Source organism: Oryzias latipes, chromosome 22 (assembly GCF_002234675.1).
Source record: "Oryzias latipes chromosome 22, ASM223467v1".
NCBI classification, from domain to species: Eukaryota; Metazoa; Chordata; class Actinopteri; order Beloniformes; family Adrianichthyidae; genus Oryzias; species Oryzias latipes.
The window spans coordinates 23,429,146-23,449,117 of record NC_019880.2 but is presented as its reverse complement, the minus strand read 5'-3'; the positions used below and the strand labels follow the sequence as shown (position 1 = coordinate 23,449,117).

The window sequence follows — 19,972 nt, the reverse complement described above, 5'->3', positions numbered from 1 at the left end:
CCGCCGCAAGGCCCCCAGAGCCAGAGAGCAGGGAGGCACGGAGGGAAAGAGAGCTCCGCCCCAGCCCAACCAGGAGAGCAGCCCCCCCGCCGCGCCGGGAGCGCCCAACGCAGGGCCCCACCGGAGAAGGACGCCCACAGCCCCAGACGAGCACCCCACCACCACCCAGGAGTTCCGGGCATCCCCCCGCCCCCACCCCAGGTACGAGCCAGGACCCCCCAAGGGAGACCCGCTCCGCACTCCAGGCAGCCATCCGCCCGGCCCACGGTTGGTCCAGGGAGGAGCAAGGCAGGGGCCCGCCGCCCCCGCCCAGGAGGGGGAACACCGGGGAAAAAAGAGGGCCCACAAGGGGTGTTATAAATACGGCCCGACCAGGCTCGGCCATGTTGGAAGGTTGGCGGGGCCCAGCGCTCAGGGGCAAGGACCAGGACCCACCCCCCAGGGACACGAACACCCCCGGCTCAGGTGTAATATGAACCCCCCCACCGTGTGGAGAGAGCACCGCCGGGCCCAGGGAGCCAGCACCCAAGGGACACGGCCGCCATCGCCAAGGGGCCCGCACCCCCCACCAGGGAAGGGGTAGGGGACAGATGTCTGAGTATTCCTCTAAGAACCTGCGCTCTGAGCACCAGCCCCGCCCAATCCACGAAAACGAGTGGGGTCCTCATGTTGTGACATCACAAAGGGGAGAACTGCCTCTTCTAGAAAGAGTCTGCGCTGCCAGCCCCGCCCACAGGCTAAACCACACCCACTTCCTCTGCGGTTTCCTTATAATGTACTATCTGCTGCGTTGTTGTTTCCCCTTTTCCTTTAATTATGAAAAAATTGGATATCCATGATTACAAACTGAGGCGGGTTCTGGTAATCTCTGCTAACTGGTTTTGGATAAAAAAGTTTAAATCGACTTCTTAACTACAGTTTGAAATAAAAGCTAGGTTTAGGTGGCTCACCCTAAAATAATAATTTAAGATTTTAGGTTGAAGTATTCTGTCAGGTGTGGGGGCCGCCCTCGCACACCTGCTTGAGGATCCGGTCACTCACACCTGTTCTGCATCCAATCAGACAACCTTTAGTAGTCCGTCATGCCCTCCAGCCGTTGTTGGTTTGTCTGCTTCTCAATGGAAGAATTCACAGATTGCTGTGAAGCCTTGCAGAAGCCAAGATTATCTAAACTGAGTCAAGCTGGGTCAAGCCAAGCTAAGCCAAGTCAAGCTTCTTAGAGCAAACCAATCCAAGTCAAGTCTACTCCAGCTATGTCAAGACCTTCTGGATTCATCTCCTCCTCGCCATCATCCTCCCCAGGAAATAGTCTCTGGACTAACTGGCCTCCTGCATGTTCACTGCTCCACCTGATCTTCAATCCAAGAACTTTGCCTCTCAGTCATTTACTTCTACGTTTAATAAACTGCATACAATGCACTTCAAACATAGTCCCTGTCTGCTTTTGGGTCCAGCTAATTCAATACCTGAAATATTCATATAAAACCAATACTTTTTGAGTTACAATAACAGAAAAACTTATTCAGTTTAGATTTAATTAAATTCTAACTCCGATCATCTTTTCATCTATTTTCAAAGTGTTCAGGAGTTCATCAGAAATTCCCCTTGGAGTTGTTAGCATGGAGAAAGCCTGCCTTCATTTCCCACAATGCCTTTATTTACACTCTCTCTTTAGCTTACAGCCCTTCGCACAGTAGTGCAACAAAAATGGTGAGCAATATTGGAGCAATCCAGACACACAGTTTTCAGCCAGATTCCAGCTCAGACAACGAAAACATAAACATTTTATAAATGTTTATCAATAGTTTTTAGTGCTACTAGCACTATGGTAGTACTATATTTCAACTAAAGTAGTGATTAATTGTGTTTCGTACATCAAAAAAAGACCTAAGACCTAGCTCCTAGGTACGGGTGTCACCCATTTATTTTTGATTTGTAGCGGCATGATGCATAATTGTGTAGTGGTTAGCGCTCTCGCCTCAGAGTGTAAAGGTACTGGTTCAAATCCCGGCTGGGTCCTTTCTGTGTGGCGTTTGTTTGTTCTCCTAGTTCATGTGTGGCTTTTTCCCCAGATGTACACTCCAATTTCCTGCTGCTTGACGAGTGAATTGTTGACTCAGAGGTGTGAATGTGTGTGTGTTTGTTTGTGTGGTCATCTGTCTTTGTGTTCCCTGGCAGGGGAGAGTGGGACAGTCGGGTCCAGCATCCCTGTGACCTCAAATGAGAAAAATCTGAGGTTAGAAAATTAATCATTTCCAGCAGAGACCTAAAAGTTCAATAAGTTAAGAGTTAATCATATCTAGTTTAGTCTGTCGTCATTGTGCTTCTACATTCATACATCGTCAGATTCCCTTCTGGAGTAAACATCTTTGTTCGTTCAACCTTTTTTATCTCTCCATAAAGGGCCTTTATCATGCTATTCTTAAGCCTTTCAGAGTAAATTCTATCCATTCACCGTATTTTTAATATATATTACCTTTGACTCACTTTCCAACCTGGCAGTAACAGGACTCGATCTCTGAGGCTCCGCCTTTCGGTCCATGTGGCTGCCACCCATTTCAAGACGTCAGCCTAGAGCCCGCCTCGGCAGTCTGTCTGCATTTTGTCCACGAAAACAAACATCCAAACTTTTGCAATGGTGGATTTGCATATCTTCTCCATAATGACTGAGACTTTAAATAAATGAAAATTGAATAAGTTTCACTGTTATCGTAGCTCATAAAGCATTGTTTATGTATTAATACTTCAGCCTAAAATCTAAAATTCATATTTTAGGGTGAGCCACCATTCTAAACCTAGCTTCTACTACTACTTCACTGAATTTAAGAAGTCAATCATCCAGTGTGAAAAGTCAACCATTCAAGCGGTGATCGTCCAAAACCATTTAAAAGAGATTATCAGAACCCGCCTCGGTTTGTAATCGCAAATGTCCGATTATTTCATAATTCACAAACAAGACAAAAAGAAATCAAGTTACGGTGAATCAAGTTATTTCTGAAACCAGGAAAGAACTGAACTCTGGATCCACAGAAAATGTTCTGATGGGTTCAACATCTAGAGTTATGAGAGCATCCGATGCAGAAATCTCAGCGACATTAGTGGGTCAGGCGAGGACGACCTGAACTCACTGCATGCATTTTTCATCTTCCTCATGTCATTTTCACATGCAACGATGGTAATGCCATAATGCATTGTGGGAAAACAAACAAGGCCTGTATGAAACAAGCCATTCTAACTCAGTTCATTTGTGTTTTTATTTGCCGTTTTGGTCCGGTCCATAAAACTTCATCTGCTCTGGCGTGAGAAGCTCCGAAGGCCTCTGAGGGTTTTAGGAAATGACTGTCTGCTGTCAGAACATTTGAATATAAAAGGCATCCACTGGCACGTGTCTGAAAGTGTGCCGAGTCCCTGCAAGCTTAAGGTTCTGCCTTTGATAAAACATGTTGATAGTCATAAATTTCATAGCGTGCGCTGGAGCTTGACCATAAATAATTAATACCAGTTGCATGGGTTCACGTGCGCTGGAGAAATCACTCCGGGCTTCACTTTTGTCGAGATTTTCAACTCGTTTGCATAATTCCAATCGGCTGTGATCATCCTCACGGCAAAGCACTCTCTGCTCTCTCATTTATGATTCGAATATCTGCAGCACTTCCACACAGAAGACTTGGAACAAGCTGTTTCTCCCCGTTCTTATGATCCCTCCCATCATCTGTGGCACAAAGGGCTTTGTTGAGGCGGCAGTTGCACAGGAGCATCAGGAGGTCTCAACCAAGGGTCACATGTACTAAACTTGTCCGGGTAGCGGTGTCTGCTGACAGCACGCAAAATGAGACCAAGCCGGCATGAAAACAGGAAAGAGTGTCTCCACGTCTGTAGCCGACTCCGATGTTAGATCTGACCTCGGAGCATCCCTCTGCTCCAGAACCAACCTGACCCAACTGAAGAACCATCCATGTCTGCTTCGAGTGTCAGGGGAAGGCAGTGTAGTCAGCGAAATGTTACAAAGACTCTCCTGTATCTGGGTCACAGAGTCGGTGTCACAACACACCTTCATTCTTTTGCATCTTCAAAGATGTCTTTGAATTGGTTTGTGTTGTTGTGTTGTTTGTGTTGTTTTTGTTGTGTTGTTCGCCTCACAGTGAGAAGGTCCTGGTGGCAAATCCCAGTTGGAACCTTTCTGTGTGGAGTTTGCGTGTTCTCCCTGTACGTGCCGGATCGGCTTCCTCTCACAGTCGAAAAACATGCTTCATAGGTTTATTGGTGTCTCTAAATTGCCCCTGTGTGTGCATCCGTGTGCGAGTGTGTGGCCCTGCAATAGACTGGTGACCTGTTCAGAGAGTACCCTGCAATCACTTAACACCAGCTGGGTTGCCTTCAGCAGCCCCATGACCCTGAAAGGGACACAGCGGGTTCGGAAAATGGATGGAAGTCGAAACAGCCCAAAGAATGGAATCAGTCCAGGGACAGGCTTCTTCCAGTGCTTAGAGCTCAATCCGAGCTGAAGGAATAACTGAGGCCTCTGAAGGTCCAGCAGCTCCTTTGTCATCTGTTGAAAGGAGAGTCTGATTAACCGTTTTCAGTGTGCATGCACTTGTTTCCTGGCTTCACAAAATGACCCTGAAGGCATCGTTAGACAAAACCTTTTTAAACTCAAGACGAGACTAGCATGCGCTCAGCAATGGGACTCGGCATTACAGCTGCCTTTCTACTCGTTTTCATGCCACTAGAGTTTAAATTCAAACAGGAAAGCCTCATCTTATTTCAAAGAGCTCACAGCTCTGTTATTTCCACTTCAACTTCATCTTCTGAATTTCCTAAACTACCAGAGGCTGAGGAGCCTTCAGTCCTTAGAGTCCTCTTTATGATCCTGCTTCAGTTCAGGAGGCAGACACCATCTCTGTTTTGGAGACTTTCCTACGTCGTTCAGCTAGATGAATCAGATCAGGCTGCTTAACTAATTGGACTTGATATATGACATATAGTTTGCTGGTTATATTTCAGTGAAAGGAAAGAAACCTTAGACACTTTAGACAATATAAAAATAGTCTTTTTTAAAAGTTATTCTATTGGCGTGGTTAGGCCTGCACAATCTACCGCAAATTTATCGTTATCGCGATATCAAGCAGTGCAATATGCATATGCCAAAAGACACCGAAAATTGCAATTAATGGTTACCTTAAATATGCTTAAACAATCTTATGGCAGCTTGAAGTATTTAACGAATCAAATAAATCCATTTATGCATTTGACCAATGAGATGGACCCCTTCACGTTGTTGACCAATCAGATGGAGCCCTTTTATGTTAGATGTTTGCCTCGGATGTCGACGAGGGTCATTTGGAGTGTAATTTTGAAACTGTTGCAATGAAAATGGTAATGATGTTTTGTTTGTTTTTTGCTATTTGTTTATTTACCGCAAATGTTATCGTTATCGCAATATTAATCACTAACATCGCATATCGCCAGTTTTCCTCATATCGTGCAGCCCCAGGCGTGGTCCATATTACGATATTTATGACTTATTTCTAAAACTGACTGTATCTAACATCCATCCATCCATCCATCCATCCATCCATCCATCCATCCATCCATCCATCCATCCATCCTTTTCCTCATCCCATTTTTTTCGGGGTCACGGAGCTGCCGAAGATGAACCCGGCCACGATTGGGTGAAGGCAGAGTACAGTACACCCTGTACAGGTCGCCTGTCTGTTGCAGGGCGTGTCTCATATCAAGTACTTTAGCTTTATTAGAAATGAGTTTTTTTAATTTGATACACTTGAGTGCTTTTGCTTTGCAGACGGCTGAAGGTTATTCCAGGATGAACTTCTCTTTTATCTGTATACAGATGCTCCTCATTCCGTCTTCTCTCCTGTCAGACCCCCGCCTCTAACATCAGATGTTCCCCTTCCTGACTCTGGTTTTGCTGCATGTTTTGATGCAGTTTCCTGCTCAGTGTCATGATCGAAACTGGGGATTACACTGAGAACTCTCCCATGTACTCTGCTGCTTACCTAATCAGAAATATATTTGAGATAATTAGGCTTTTCTGTTGGATTAAAGCGATCGATATGATATACTTTCTTGCCCTGTGAGACGACTGTGGGTGTGAATCGGTGTTTTCTGAATAAGCTGAAAGATGCAGCGTAGCTAACCTTTGCTGTCACTGTCATGACTTTTTCACCCTGAGACTTCACCCAAAACGGTCATCAGTTCACCGACACAGCCCCCCCCCATTGCTCCATTGTTTTCAGGCTGATAGGGTGAGATGAGTGTATTCCTCCATGACTTCATTAGCTCTGCTCAAACCCACAGAGAGCCTCCACGCTCCCTGATGTCTTGTTAACTTCAGCACCAGAGTCAAGGCGTTGTGATGCGTTTGGATGTGTTGCTATTAGGGAGATGCAACACTCGACATCACATCGGGACAAAAACATTTGAGAACAAACAGAATGAAAAGAGCTCATAAAGGCTGTTTGTTGTTGAGAAAACTGTGTCCCATCATTGGAGGCTTTATTTTTATCTTTGAAACTTGTTTGCCGTGCCACGATCGATGGAGAGCCAACTACAGGAAAGCAGAGTCTTCTGCTCATCAGCAGCAATCACTGTGTGATCAAAGAATGTTTAGACTAGGATGGGCCGCCCATTTCATGACTTCAACCTAGAGCCGGCCTCAGCAGCGCGTCTGCGTTTCTCCCACGAAAACAAACGACACACTAACTTTTGCAAAGATGGATGTGCACATGAAAGGAAAGCGTTTATCCATTCACCGCTAGCTCCATGCAGAAAGTGGGTGTGTGTGTTAGCCTGGGGGCGGGGCTGGCCATATGAAAGACTTGGTGTCATAGAATTCTGTCCAAACACAAATTGCAATCATTATTTACTTTTTCATGATTCATTTTCAAAAAGCTGACACTTCTGTGTTAAAAGGGACGCCATCCATATGTTTTTACCAAATGCAAGTCCCTGATTGGTCAAAGTTCAACCTGGTTTAACTTTCAACGCGTGTTCATTGGCCGAGCGTTTTATATGTAGAGCCCGAAAGTGGTCAGAAAAAACATGCGTCGCAACAGCAGAATGTGACAGTTTTAAACGTGAAAGGCCGAAACACATTTATGCAGGTTTACATCAACCTTTTAATGGAAGTGGTTGCTTGAGCGCGTATTCCAGAGGGTGTTGAGAATATAGCTTTATTGTCTGCAGGCTCTGCACAACAGTTTATCGGCTTTTTGTAAAACACTATTCCATGGAGATATTTGTTAGTCGTTGTCATTCATTAATCAGTCAGTACACAGTGGTTTTTATGTGAATATGCGTGCACGGCACGGTAGAGGTTTCTGCAGTCTGTGAACTGGGGCGTAGATTTCTGTCCTGACACTCATTCTTCCTGACAATCCTCCACCGACGTTTCGCTCAAAGTGCAGATGGAAGACAAAGGGAAGCCTACTGGCGGGCGGATTCCCTCTATCTGCTAAACTATGGCGGTGTTGGGCCGCCCTGGCTACCGCTACCGCTTTGGCGGGGGTCTTGGTGTGGATAGACGGCCGGACACTCTCCCTCTTTTCTCCTCAAAATCTGCACAAAATAGGTGGATAGCTACATAATCATCACATAAAGTAAGTCGGAGTGATTCTCCCAGAAAAGAGAAGATAATAGGCAATATTTCATCATCCGTCTCTCTTTCTCAGAGAAAAGGCATTTATGGGAAGTGAATTATTGTTTCTGCATTTGTTTGCCCAACTCCTCAATGAGAATGAAGTTTCATGGATGAAAACAAACCAAATGAGTTTCCTTGCCTGACATCAGTATCATCATCATCATCATCATCAGACCTTCAGGCACAGAAAAGCCTTGAAGGTCAAAGTGAGCCACAGTGGCAGCTTTACTGCTATGTCAGTTTCACGATCTTTGCCCTTTTTTTTCAAATGTAATCATTAGGCTCACAGCTCAATTGTGCTCAGTTTGGTTAAGTAATGCTCTCTGGATGCTCCGGATCCGTCCTCACTGTGACACGCCTGCACGCTCACAGCATTGACAGCAAACAGGCAGGCCATCGTCTTCTCTGTGTCACTGTGAGGCTGAAGGAGGCTTCCTGCAGACCTCCTTCAGGCAGCTCTGTCAGCGAACAAACCTGCAGGGATGAAACTCTGTGGCTTTCCTCCATCAGATCCATTTTTTGACCATGGTGCAGACTTAAATACACGCTGAGCCGTCAGGGACGGGTCTAACTCAAATATAGAATTAAAGCGACAGCTTCAAACAGCAGCCTGACTGCATTTACTGAACTGTCTACAATCTGCATCCTTTTCAGTCAGACTCTATAAAGAACCTCCACCACAGCCTAGAAAGGTTTACTTTAAAAGCTGCTTGAAAAATTAATAAATATTTAAGGAAACATGCCACATTTCCTGTACTGCATCTTTAAAACAAAGTAATTCCAAACAACTTTGCAGCAATTAAAATAACAGAACATTAAAAAAAAAAAAGAAAAACTTCAGAAATGTATGGATAAAGCTTACTGCCATCAAATTAACTGTGATATGACACATTATTAGTATGCATCATCTGACATACAAAGAGCCTCTACACATTAAGAAAAAGGGTTCAAGAATTGAACCCTGAGGCACACCTCATGGAATTAAGACTAACAGATTTATGATCAGCACAGCAACAAAATGACCTCTGCCTCCAAGATGAGATCTGGTCCCTTCACCTGAGACTTTATCTGATAATTCCACCCTCTTTGCCAGAACATCAAGGGAGGTTTATGGTGCACGGTATGAGAGACTGCACTCATATCGAGCACCTCAAAAATCCACGTTTATTCCTGGCTGCCTTCAACAACAGACTCTGTGGTGGGATGTTGTCCAAACCCTGTATGAAATCTATCCAGGAGCCTGTTTGTAGCCAACTATACTAAACTGACTAATTATAAATGAATGACTAGTCAGCTCCGGTCTGGGTTGCTGCGCAGTTAGTCTCTAGTTTACTTTACTCTGAAGCTGATTTTTGGAGTTGTGAAAGCCCATCTAAAGACTTAGTCACATGCAGCGTACGGGGGTCGACCCGTATGGGTGCTGCAGGTTTTTGGGTTGTCAGGGTCCGTAGAGGGTCATAGACAGGAGAGGCTGCATCTTTAGAGGAGCGCAGGTGTGTCTCGCAGTTCCCTTAAGGCTCGGAGCCGTCATGAAAATGGAATGTGCCATTGTCGTAAGTGTGTCCTGAACTATTCGTAAGGTTAATGGAAGTTTCACCCACTTATGACGTACAGGTGATGCTGTCGTACGGTGTCCTTTATGCAGCATTCTGCTCGTTAGTAAGGCGGGCATGCGCAAATGAGGGCCGGACCCAGGGCTAATAGGCAGACAGACTGCGAGTCAGCTGACAATCTAGCACTGAGTGGGAGATTGAGCTGGGTTTTATACAGTTAATCAGTCTGAAATATTTTGTATACTATTTTATTAAAACTATATTTAGACCAATTTTTACTTTAAGATATTTCTGTGTGAGTTCATTTGCAATATAAACTTTAAAAGACTAAAATTATTACAGGGCTCGACATAGCCATTTGCCCGCTGGCCCGGTCCTGTTTTTCGAGCAGTACGGACCACAAGACTTTATTTTTCACTTGTCCGCTCGGGCCACTAAAATATCTAACGGTCAATATAATTTTCACCTTTTTCAATCAAGTATATTTTGCAAAAACGTGTAGATTTACCTCGTCTTCATCGCTTTGAAAGTTTGACGTCCGCCATGATTATTTTGGTCACGTGGTGCGCACCGCGCCACGCTCAGCTCTGGTGCGGAGATGCGTGCGCACCACGCATCTCTCCGCATCCGTCGGAGCAACTTAATGGCGCGAAAATAGCTTGGAAAGTTGGACAAAGAGTAAACGAACGCACAGATGTTTCTCAAACCTCCCCAAGATGGAGTAATGGGTGGAATTTGTAGTATGGACAGCAAGATATTTAATGAATGCATTGAAGATGAAACTGTATCCACTAAGCTTTAAGCTGAATGTTAATCAAAGGCAACTCCAAATACCTGAATCTCAGACTCAAATGCAGTATAATGTCAAAGTACTTAATTTTGTTTTTCTTTACAACACTGTAAGCAGTAAGTATTTCTAGTCAAAAGCAGAAGGATCTCAGTAATTTAATTTTTCAATTATTTAATTTCATTAAGTAACTAAAGTAACTAAAAAGTAAATGCAACTTTGCAACTTTAAACAAGTAACTCTGCAAATTTGAACAACATAACAGTAATTAAGGATCTAAAACAGTAAATGTAACTTTGAAACAGTAACAAAAAGCAGAAACTCAAGGCAGTCAAAGCAAAAAAGTAAATAAAACTTCTTAACTATTGATTAGGAACCAATGTGAAATAGCAGTGATTAGAAGCAGCATGGAAACTTCTTAACTAGTTTTTCCTGCTACACTGCAGTGCTCTCTTCAAAATATCTGAAACAGACTAGAGCAGATTTCAATTTGATGTGGTCTGTTTTCAGTAATTGAAAAGTGTATAAATAAGTGCTAGATGTCACCAGAATGCACCAAATTGCACCATATTAAAATTTTCCGGGGGGGCATGCCCTAAAGTTGCGGCGTCCGTCACTTGGGTGCCGCCTGCGGCGGCGGGTCTCGCTGTGCGTGGTGTCCGGCCAGTAACTTTCAGGCAGGGCCAGTTACTTTCAAAAACTACTGGCCCTGTGGGCCAGTGCAAATTTCTGGGCTGGTCAACCCCTGTATTATGACTTTTAGGTAACTAAAAGCTATTAGAAATTGCCTGAAGAGATTTAACACAGGCAGGAAAGTTGAAAGATGCAAAATGATGTTTGAAAAAGCTTTAAAGTTAAATGGTACGGGCTGAATTTATTAAAAAATGAATCGTTTATCAAAAAAGTTATGGTGAAGAAAGTAACTAAAGAAGTTTCAGCTTAAATGTTTACATAAATAGTAAGAAGTTAGTTATGTTTTTAAAATTGTCCACTGAAAACTGAAAAAAAAAATCTATCACATTACATTTTTTAAAGTTTGTTAACATTTTTTACTGAACATTTGAGGAGGTTATTAGCTGTCTAAAGCACATAACTAGTACATGCAGTTTAAAGAGAAAGAGAAAAGAAAAATGTCTGACTTGTGTCTCACCAAAACCTAAATTTATGCATCAGGCTGCACAGAAAAAAAGATGTGAAATCCAGTAAAAAAAATGTGACCATGCAGGTACGACTGACAATAAAGCAACAGACGAGCCTTTTAGACAGGAAATGAATAAGGTAACTTATTTTTTTACTGTGTTTGTTTTCTCTGCTGCAGCTCTTCTCTATGCAACCATCTTTGGAAACGTGACCACCATCTTCCAGCAGATGTATGCCAACACCAACCGCTACCACGAGATGCTCAACAACGTCAGGGACTTCCTGAAGCTTTACCAGGTTCCCAAAGGCCTGAGCGAGCGGGTCATGGACTACATCGTCTCCACCTGGTCCATGACCAAAGGCATCGACACGGAGAAGGTATGGCTTATGGGCGTGGCTACGGACAGAAGGGATGTAGCTGCAGAGCACAAGAGTTTTCCTTTCTTTTCCTCTGTTTTTAAAGTTCATATTGAAAGTTCAAATGCAGACTACCATGATTTTAAACACACTATGTTTTTTATAAACTCATCTGATGTAAACATTGAATAATGTTTTAATTATGCCCTTGCATCCCCGGCTACTAAGCAGTGACGTGCAATGAGGTTCACGGCTAGTGAGGCACTGACATCAGCAGTCAGTGTATAAACCCAACAGAGTAGCTAATTCACTGTGTGATTGGCAACAGTTAAAGTGTGTTGTTTAAAGTTTCATTAAATAATTTTTCTTCCGTTTACAAATTGTAGCATAGAAAAGAAAGCACCAACGTTGTTATTATTGACTGTAGTAATGAAGTAATAAAAAATAAATCGTCTTTGTTGACGATAGAAAGACTGAAACAGTACGTAATTAGAGTGTGCAGCACAGCAGAGGTTTATACAAATCTACACTCTGGTTTCTCGAAGCTATATAGCCTCTTTTTGTGATAGTAAAACCTGTCCAACACAAAAAGCCTTCAGCTCTAATCTGTTTGCTCAGCTGTTGGACAGAACAAGTTAAAAAAAAAAAAAAAGAGTGTGCAGCACAGCTGGGGGCAGCTGAGGCTCAACCTGGCGATGCCTCACCTGCAGCTTTCTTATTTATTTGTACATGAAATTCACTACCCGTATTTATTTTTTCTTTTGTTTTTTTTGTTTTTTACCAAGGAACAGTTAAAAATCATAGAACAGATATGTCTAAAAAATATTTGATTTTTATATTTATTTTTCAGAAGGGACAAAATGGGTTTAGAGAATGAAGGAATAAATTCATTTAAAAAAAAGTATATTTATTTTATTTATTTAATCAGAATTGTTCGCTTGAAGCTGTGAATGCAGACATGCAGCGAGCTGGCTGCCAAGGGACCGTCAACAAAGTGCACACTCTGTGAAACACTATTCTGTAAAAATCAATAAACTTTTAAAAAGCGAATACATATCCATATTTTTATATGACATGCATTTGTGGTTCACTCTCAGTGTTAATACAAAAGGATTGAGTTACTTGCTGACACATTTGAATGTTTATCAGAAGAGTTATTGAGGCCGGAGGTCCGAATCTGTGAAGATCTTTCTAACTTAACCGAACTGCAGCTGCTCTGTTCCCATGTTTCTCCACGTAGCTGATAGCTTGCAGTTAAAACTATGCTTCATAATCCCGTCTGTTTGAATTTCCAGGGTTTCCAAAACGATTTTGTTCCGTATTATGCATTTGCATTTGCAAAAAATTAATTGTTTATTGCTCTGTTTTCTCTTCAAGCATGTGTTTTTCTTAAAGCCACTTTGATTTCTTTAGAGTTCAAATTTGAACATTATTAGGGCGACAGTTTCAATTGACAGTTCAATACAATTTTTATTTCTCTTTGTCCAGCCCATTTGGCCACTTTTGGAATGTCGTTAAGTCGGGAGCAAATTTCAGTCAGCACAACACATCCAATCCCCTCTGTGTTTTACAAGAGTTCTATGGCCGATAGCCTTTTGCAGAGGTGCAAAATGTATTCATGGAAGCAACACATGGTCAAAACACGGTTAAGCAACAATCTATGCTTCTGAATGAAGCTTCCTCTGTCTTCTGCTGGACCAATATATAAAACAAGGACATTAAAAAAACTGACCATATGGTGGAATGACCTGTGCCTCTGGCCATCCCAAAGGGCCGACTCAACCAGAGAATCCATATGCAGCCTAGACCAGCTTTCACAGATTACGCACCACTTTTGTACAAAACAAACTCAAAAACTAAACACCATGAATACAAAAAATAATGTTTGTAAACTTGTAAACAATTGTTAATGAAGAGTTTTAATGCAATTCTTTTGTTTCTGTTTCAGGTGCTGTCCATCTGTCCCAAAGACATGCGAGCCGACATCTGTGTTCACCTCAACAGAAAGGTGAGTTCAGTCTGACCTATGTGACAGTGCAGAGTCGCACACCAAGTGAAGTAACTGTATCTCTTCTGACACCGCTGTCACACTGAGAAACATGTCCAATATGTACATGTTTTGTTTTTCTGAAAGCAGGGATTATGACAGAACTCGCACCTATTGTGTCTTGTGCACATGCCCAATGGGGACCAATTTTAACTAGCTGGAAACATATTATTAATAATAATTGATACTTAATTTATCCCACAATGGGGAAATTTTTCTCTGCATTTGACCCATCCCCTGGGGGAGCGGTGAGCTGCAGCCAAACCGCGCTCGGGAGGCAGTAGCGTTAAGGGTCTTGCCCAAGGGCCCTCACTGGGTGATGTTAATTGCTCGCCATTGATATGGTAATTGCTTCAGTACCATTGTTCATTCCCCTCCGGGAATCGAATCCTGGAGTCTTGCATGGTAGCCTCTCACCTTACCAACCGAGCTACCCAGCTTAGACATGTAACACAGGTTATCATTTGTGACTACTATTTTCTTAGAGGAATGACATACTTCTTCATAGCAAATCGCATCATTTTTGGAGGAAGGTGTTTTTCGGAGTGTTCTCATGGTTGATCGGATTCTCCCTCAGGTGTTCAACGAGCATCCAGCCTTCAGGTTAGCCAGTGATGGCTGCCTGCGGTCCCTCGCCGTGGAGTTTCAGACCATCCACTGTGCTCCTGGGGACCTGATCTTCCATGCTGGGGAGAGCGTGGACACCCTCTGCTTTGTTGTGTCAGGCTCACTGGAGGTCATCCAGGATGATGAAGTCATCGCCATCTTGGGTATGTGGCTAGATAAAATAGTTAGAGCGCTTGACTACCTTCTTAGAACACCCTAAGCACTTTACAGTCACAGTTGCATTTGCTCACACATTAACACACTCCGCTGCCTTTACAGACACCAGCTATAAAAGTCAGCTAACGTGGCTAATGTAGCCAATAAGGTGAATGTGGCAATTAGGGCCAATGAGGCTTACATGGTTCAGTAAGCTATTGTGAGGAAAGAAGCTAAAATGCCTTCCGAGTTACTGTGGCTAATGAGAGTAAGAAGGCTATTAATGCTATTTGGGCTAATGGACTCAGAACCTTTTTTATTTACTCTTTCAGCTTATCCCCTTAGGAGACAAAGGGTCTTGCCTAAGGGCCTGCACTGGATTTTAGCTCATGGCATGTCCTCCTTTTGAGTGGACTCTACACTATCATGTGACTCATAAAATAGTAAAACCAATATCACCATGGTTAATGCTGCTTTGACTAATAAACAGAAAAAGTATAAAGTGGACAGTCCTGATAAATATGCTAATGAGACTAATAAAGTTGATGTGGCTAAAAGACTAATGTGAATAATAAGAGAAATTTGACTATTTTAGCTAAAGGGGTGGCCATTGAGGCTAATGTTGCTTGTAAGGCTAGCCTGGCTAATGTGGTTTAACACTCAGAAAGAAACGGTTGGCCTATTTGTTTTTGTGTAGGACTGTGTATGAGATTTTACCAGTTTTTACTCAAGAGTTTACTAATATTGATAATAACAATAGATTGGATTTATCTGTGCTTTTCCAGACGCCTCTCTCTCTGGGGCCTAAATGGCAGCCCTTGTTATTCTTTGCTAGCTTCTTTTTGTCTGTTGGGTAAAAAAAAGATTTGCAGCACATGAACAAACTCATAAACAAATGGGCGGGCACAAACTTGATCATAAGTGTAAAATTATGAAGTGTAGCACTAAAGGTGAACAGTTTCTGCATTCCATTTATACTAAAGCAAGTTATTTTAAAATAAAATAATAAAAAGCTAATATTCAGGCAAAAAGACCCAAATCATGCATAAACCTAGAATGCAGCATTTCTATTAAATTAATTTTTATTTTATTGCCAATACAATAATGAAGGAAACGCTGCAATGTTGTTCGAAATGTGTAAAAGCACTTTTCCAACAGAAAGTTTTTCATTCCGTCTTTCGTTAGGGTGAATGATGGGTAATTTATAATTGTATATATTTCCATGTCAGCAACATTACAAAGATTGTCCTGTTTAGTTCCACTTTAAACAAAAAGAGCACTGGGGCTGTCCAAAGCATTATTTTAGATTAGAGATTAACAATAAAACAGTTTTTTCTACTCGGCCTAATAAATGAGCTGTCCTAAAACATTTGATCTGGTGAAGCCAGTTCCTGTTCACACCTGTGAAAGGCAGGATTTAAAGATCTTTGACTTTTTCTATTTTGCCAAATGCAGCCACTGAATACCCTGAACTGCAGAAGTCCATGTATGTTCTGCAGCTTAAGATTCAACTTTCTGTCAGCAGAAAATCCTTCATCAAAGCATCAGCTGTTTGAAAATAGACCATATAGATCCTATTTCACATGATTCCAGCCTGTTCAAGGTTGACAAGTTTCGGGCTTGTGGTCAAACCTCGTTTAGCCCTTTAGACTGAACTGGGATCCAACCCGGATCCTCAGCCATTATTCCACATGGCTGTGACAACAGCAACATAACTGTACTAGAACATTAAAGTAGTGGAGGTTTAGTTTGTCTCAGCACATCCTTTAGGACATAGATCTAAAAGACGCAGGTGTAAATTGACAAGTTTATAGATAAATGCCTGCGTGTGCACAGAAACATCATGATGTTGCACATTTTTCCTGAAGTTTCGTCCATTTACAGGGAGCAAAATCAATGCAGCATCAACGGCGCACATACAAAATGAAAGTATGATAAACAATCAAACACAGAATTCCCAAATGCCAGTTTGTCCAGGGAGGAGAGTCTGCATGGTGCTGTGAGAGTCCAGCTGGAACCAGAATGGTTTGGTTCGCAGTGCAGGTATGATGATGAACATATCATCAGATGAGTTTGCTGCCATACAGACATCTGCAGCATGAAGGTCTGTGGCCCCCTCCCCACTTTAAAAGAGCTGCATCAGAAGATGCCTGCTGTGAGTATCTGCAAAGGCTTTGGGCACTCAGTCCTGCCGCTGGTTTGTGTGCTCTACACCAGCGCTCATCAGAACTCTCATAAACAGCTGCATCAGCCTTTTGACTCATATTATGTATTGATTTTAATTTTGCAGTTTGGCTCTGTGAAATTACACTCATCAACAGTTTCCCTGTTTATTTTCCTCAACACTTAACAGGTTCTTTCAAAAACTGATTATCCTCATTTGATTAAAAGACGTCTGTTTGTCACACTGAAGTATGATCAGGTCCAGCGATCAATGCTGTTCCTGTGAAGCACAGTCAAGTTGAAAATGGAAATCAGAAAGAATCCGTTAAGGTTGTTCGATGTAGAATACTTAGGGGAACATTTGATGCTAAGAGCAGCTCAGAGGGACGAGCACAGAAACAGGAAAGAGTTGAAGGCCGTGTTACACACCCATTTTGCACATATTGCACGGATAAAAGTTGGTCATACGTGAATATGTGTGGAAAAAGTGAAAAAAGTTGTGGTCTTTTTGCGGAATTTTCAAAGATGTATCATGAATGAACCCCTTTAAAACTACAGAAGTACAAATAACCACGAAAACAACCCGTAAATCAACGTATAACATGAGCAGTTTGTGATTATTGCTCTGTTCATATACAATTCATTAGGGATTTGGGCTTCAATTACGTAATTTGAATGTGATATGTGCGCCGTATACGCGATCTAAAAGTTATATATTGGTGGTACATGCGAGAAAAGTCCTTTAGACATACATCCAAATGTCGTGGAAAGACAAATTTGTCTTGCAAAAATCATGCACAATTGTGTTAGATATACGTAATAATTTTGTATAAACTACGTAAAATATGCCTAAACTACATGATTCTCAATCGACTATAAATTTTAAACACCTCAAAACCAAATCCATGTATAGACCTGTCGGCCGAAACCCTCGACGGACATCTGCACACATTGACGACTGTAAACCGCAATAAACACTTGTGAATTCCGTACATCACGCTTGTATCACGAGAGACTGAAATTTAATATGTGGAAAATGTGCTGTGTGACACAGCCTTCAGGAGCTGTGATGCTGACCCTATGGTTGAGGAATCTCGCTGAGCGTTGTATGAACAGAAGTTGCTGCTTTTTTCACAAATCAGACTGTATGAACGCTGTCTGACTCTGAGTATCACAGCTGGTCTGATTGACCTTCCTGTTTTGTATAGTTGTGAAAATGATCAGTCAGAATCTCACCGCAACCAAATTTCAGCTGTCGTTTACCTTCTAGAACAAAATCCTGTCATGTGATCTGCTGTTAAAAGCGCAACACCGTGACTCTATGATAAAAGAGGAGTTCATACAGATCCCAGCTTGACGAAGAACACGAGTCTCCATGTGTGCAGTTGAATCAAAGGGTCTACTATAGTCAGTGTTCAGCATCAGCCAGAACTTCAGAAGATCCAGAGAGGACCTCAGAGTCCAGCTGAACTGGGCCTCAAAGACTAATTCCAACAGTGGTCCTGCGGAAAAGAGGGTTCAAGAGTGAGTGTGGACCTCAGCCTAGTCTCCATTATTTAGGAACTGATGAAAATGGTTTGGTTTAAGTTTTTAACATGCTTTTGCGGAATTATTTTTGAAGAAGGAGGACTTATATAAAGAAAATTAAGCTCAAAATTGCATTTCCAGTGTTCCGGGTTTATAAATGTGGCCCGACCAGGCTCGCCCGCAGTTGGAAAAAATGAAGAAGGCCGGCGCCCAGGGGCCAGGACCAGAACCCACACCTCCGGGACACGGACACCCCTGGCTCAGATGTGATATGATCCCCGGCTCCCGGTCTTGCCAGAGAGCTCAGGGCCCTCTCGCGTGTGGATAGAGGGCCGCCGGGCCTAGGAACCCAGCACCCCAGGGACAGAGGGGCCTGATTCCCTCCGCCAGGGATGGGGCGGGGGACAGAAGATCAGAAGTCCCTCTTCCCTGTGTGATGTATGTGTTTTAGTGAGCGTGTGTGTGTGTGTATTGGTGTGTGTGTTGGAGTCTGTATTTTGTGTTAAAAAAATATTTTTAAATAAACCATCAACGCGTTTATCTTCAGAAGACAGTGGACTCATAAATAATTGTTGCAAAACGCTCATATTAATTCGATTTTATTTTTCATTTCATTTACATTTCATTTTCTGCCGTTTTATAACCTTTCGGGGTCACAGGGTTGCTGGCGCATATCCCGGCTACTTGTGGGCGAAGGCAGGGTGCACCCTGGACAGCTCGCCAGTCTGTCACGGGGCAAATTAGACTTCGTGAAATTGATGACATCATATCGCCGTTTAAAAAAAAAAATAAATTAATGAGCTTTCAAAAGTCTCTCAGTGGGCCTGGATATTTATATGAGTTTTGAAAGGTCACCCAACATAATTGTGCCGATGGCCCAGAGTTCAATAAAAACTGAGATGATTGTTTAACTTTTCTTTTGACTGAAACTTGTGTGGTTAAGAAGGCCACTAAAGTCCAGAGTTGGAGCTTTTCTTGCATGCCCTCTTCCTGTTTCTCAAAGCCAGACACTCCAGTTTGGAACTGGCGAAACATTAAAGGATTCTGTAAAAGAGGTTTCCTCTGTAGCTGCTGTCATAAATCATTTTTCCAGTCAGAATGTCAGATTTTGTTTCGTCAACAGCACTTCAGCAATCACTGAAACACATGTTGAGGCTTTGGTCTGGCCGCAGACAGTTACTTTCTTCTCCTAACAAGAGTCCATGGAATGGATCAACCAGTTTAAACTTTTTTAAGAGGTTTGATCAGTAATAGTGGATCATCAGTGGATAAATGTTTGCTTGGGGGTGTGAGGGGCTGTAAGCTAGCAGGAGATTCACAACTCAGAGGTGAATTTCTAATGAACTCCTGCCGCTCTGCTGAAATTGTCCTAGAAAGTCACACAGGTTTTTGGATTTTGGCAAAAAATGGATGGGAACGCTTTGACAATAGATAAAAAGATAATCAAAGTGGAACTTTAAACTGAGTCTCTTTTAGTTGTTTTTTTTCCGGTTACCTATGTTTTTATACTTCTTTTGGTAGAGTTGTGTACTTCAACACTTCCTGGCGTCTTCTTTCTTCTGTGATGGTGTGTAAACGCCAGGCTTGGCTTTGTGCGAAGCCCCCAGGAGTCACAGGAGCCACATAACAGTTATTCAGCCGTCACCGATGCTTCATCAGTTTTAATACAACAAATTCCCTCCCTGTGGGAGGACAAACACTGGTCAGGAGTCAGGAAGCATGAGCTGCAGTTATTGGAAGGGCGATGACAGCAGTGAGGACCGTTAATGCTGCTGCTGCAGATACCGGTGTCACCAAAACTAAGCCGCGCCGCTCAGGATAATGACCTGGCAGGCTCACAGCAGCATCAGCACATCAGCTGAGAGCAGCCGCCTGATGAGCTGCTCAGTGAGATAAAGACACAGAACCTGCCCCCCCACCCCACTGCATATTTCCTTTTCTGCTGATGGGCAGCTCGGTCCAGCTAATCAACAGAT

General features: G+C 42.7%; 1 protein-coding gene across 1 annotated transcript in view; it reads left to right on the top strand.

Annotated features, from left to right (window-relative positions):
• The window catches only part of LOC101172862 (potassium voltage-gated channel subfamily H member 5), a 103,548-nt gene that overhangs the window by 52,827 nt on the left and 30,749 nt on the right, over positions 1–19,972 (top strand). The window contains exons 9-11 of the mRNA XM_023951926.1: positions 11,319–11,518; positions 13,446–13,505; positions 14,122–14,314. Coding sequence (XP_023807694.1) covers positions 11,319–11,518; positions 13,446–13,505; positions 14,122–14,314 — 453 coding nt within the window. The remainder of the gene's footprint in view (positions 1–11,318; positions 11,519–13,445; positions 13,506–14,121; positions 14,315–19,972) is intronic.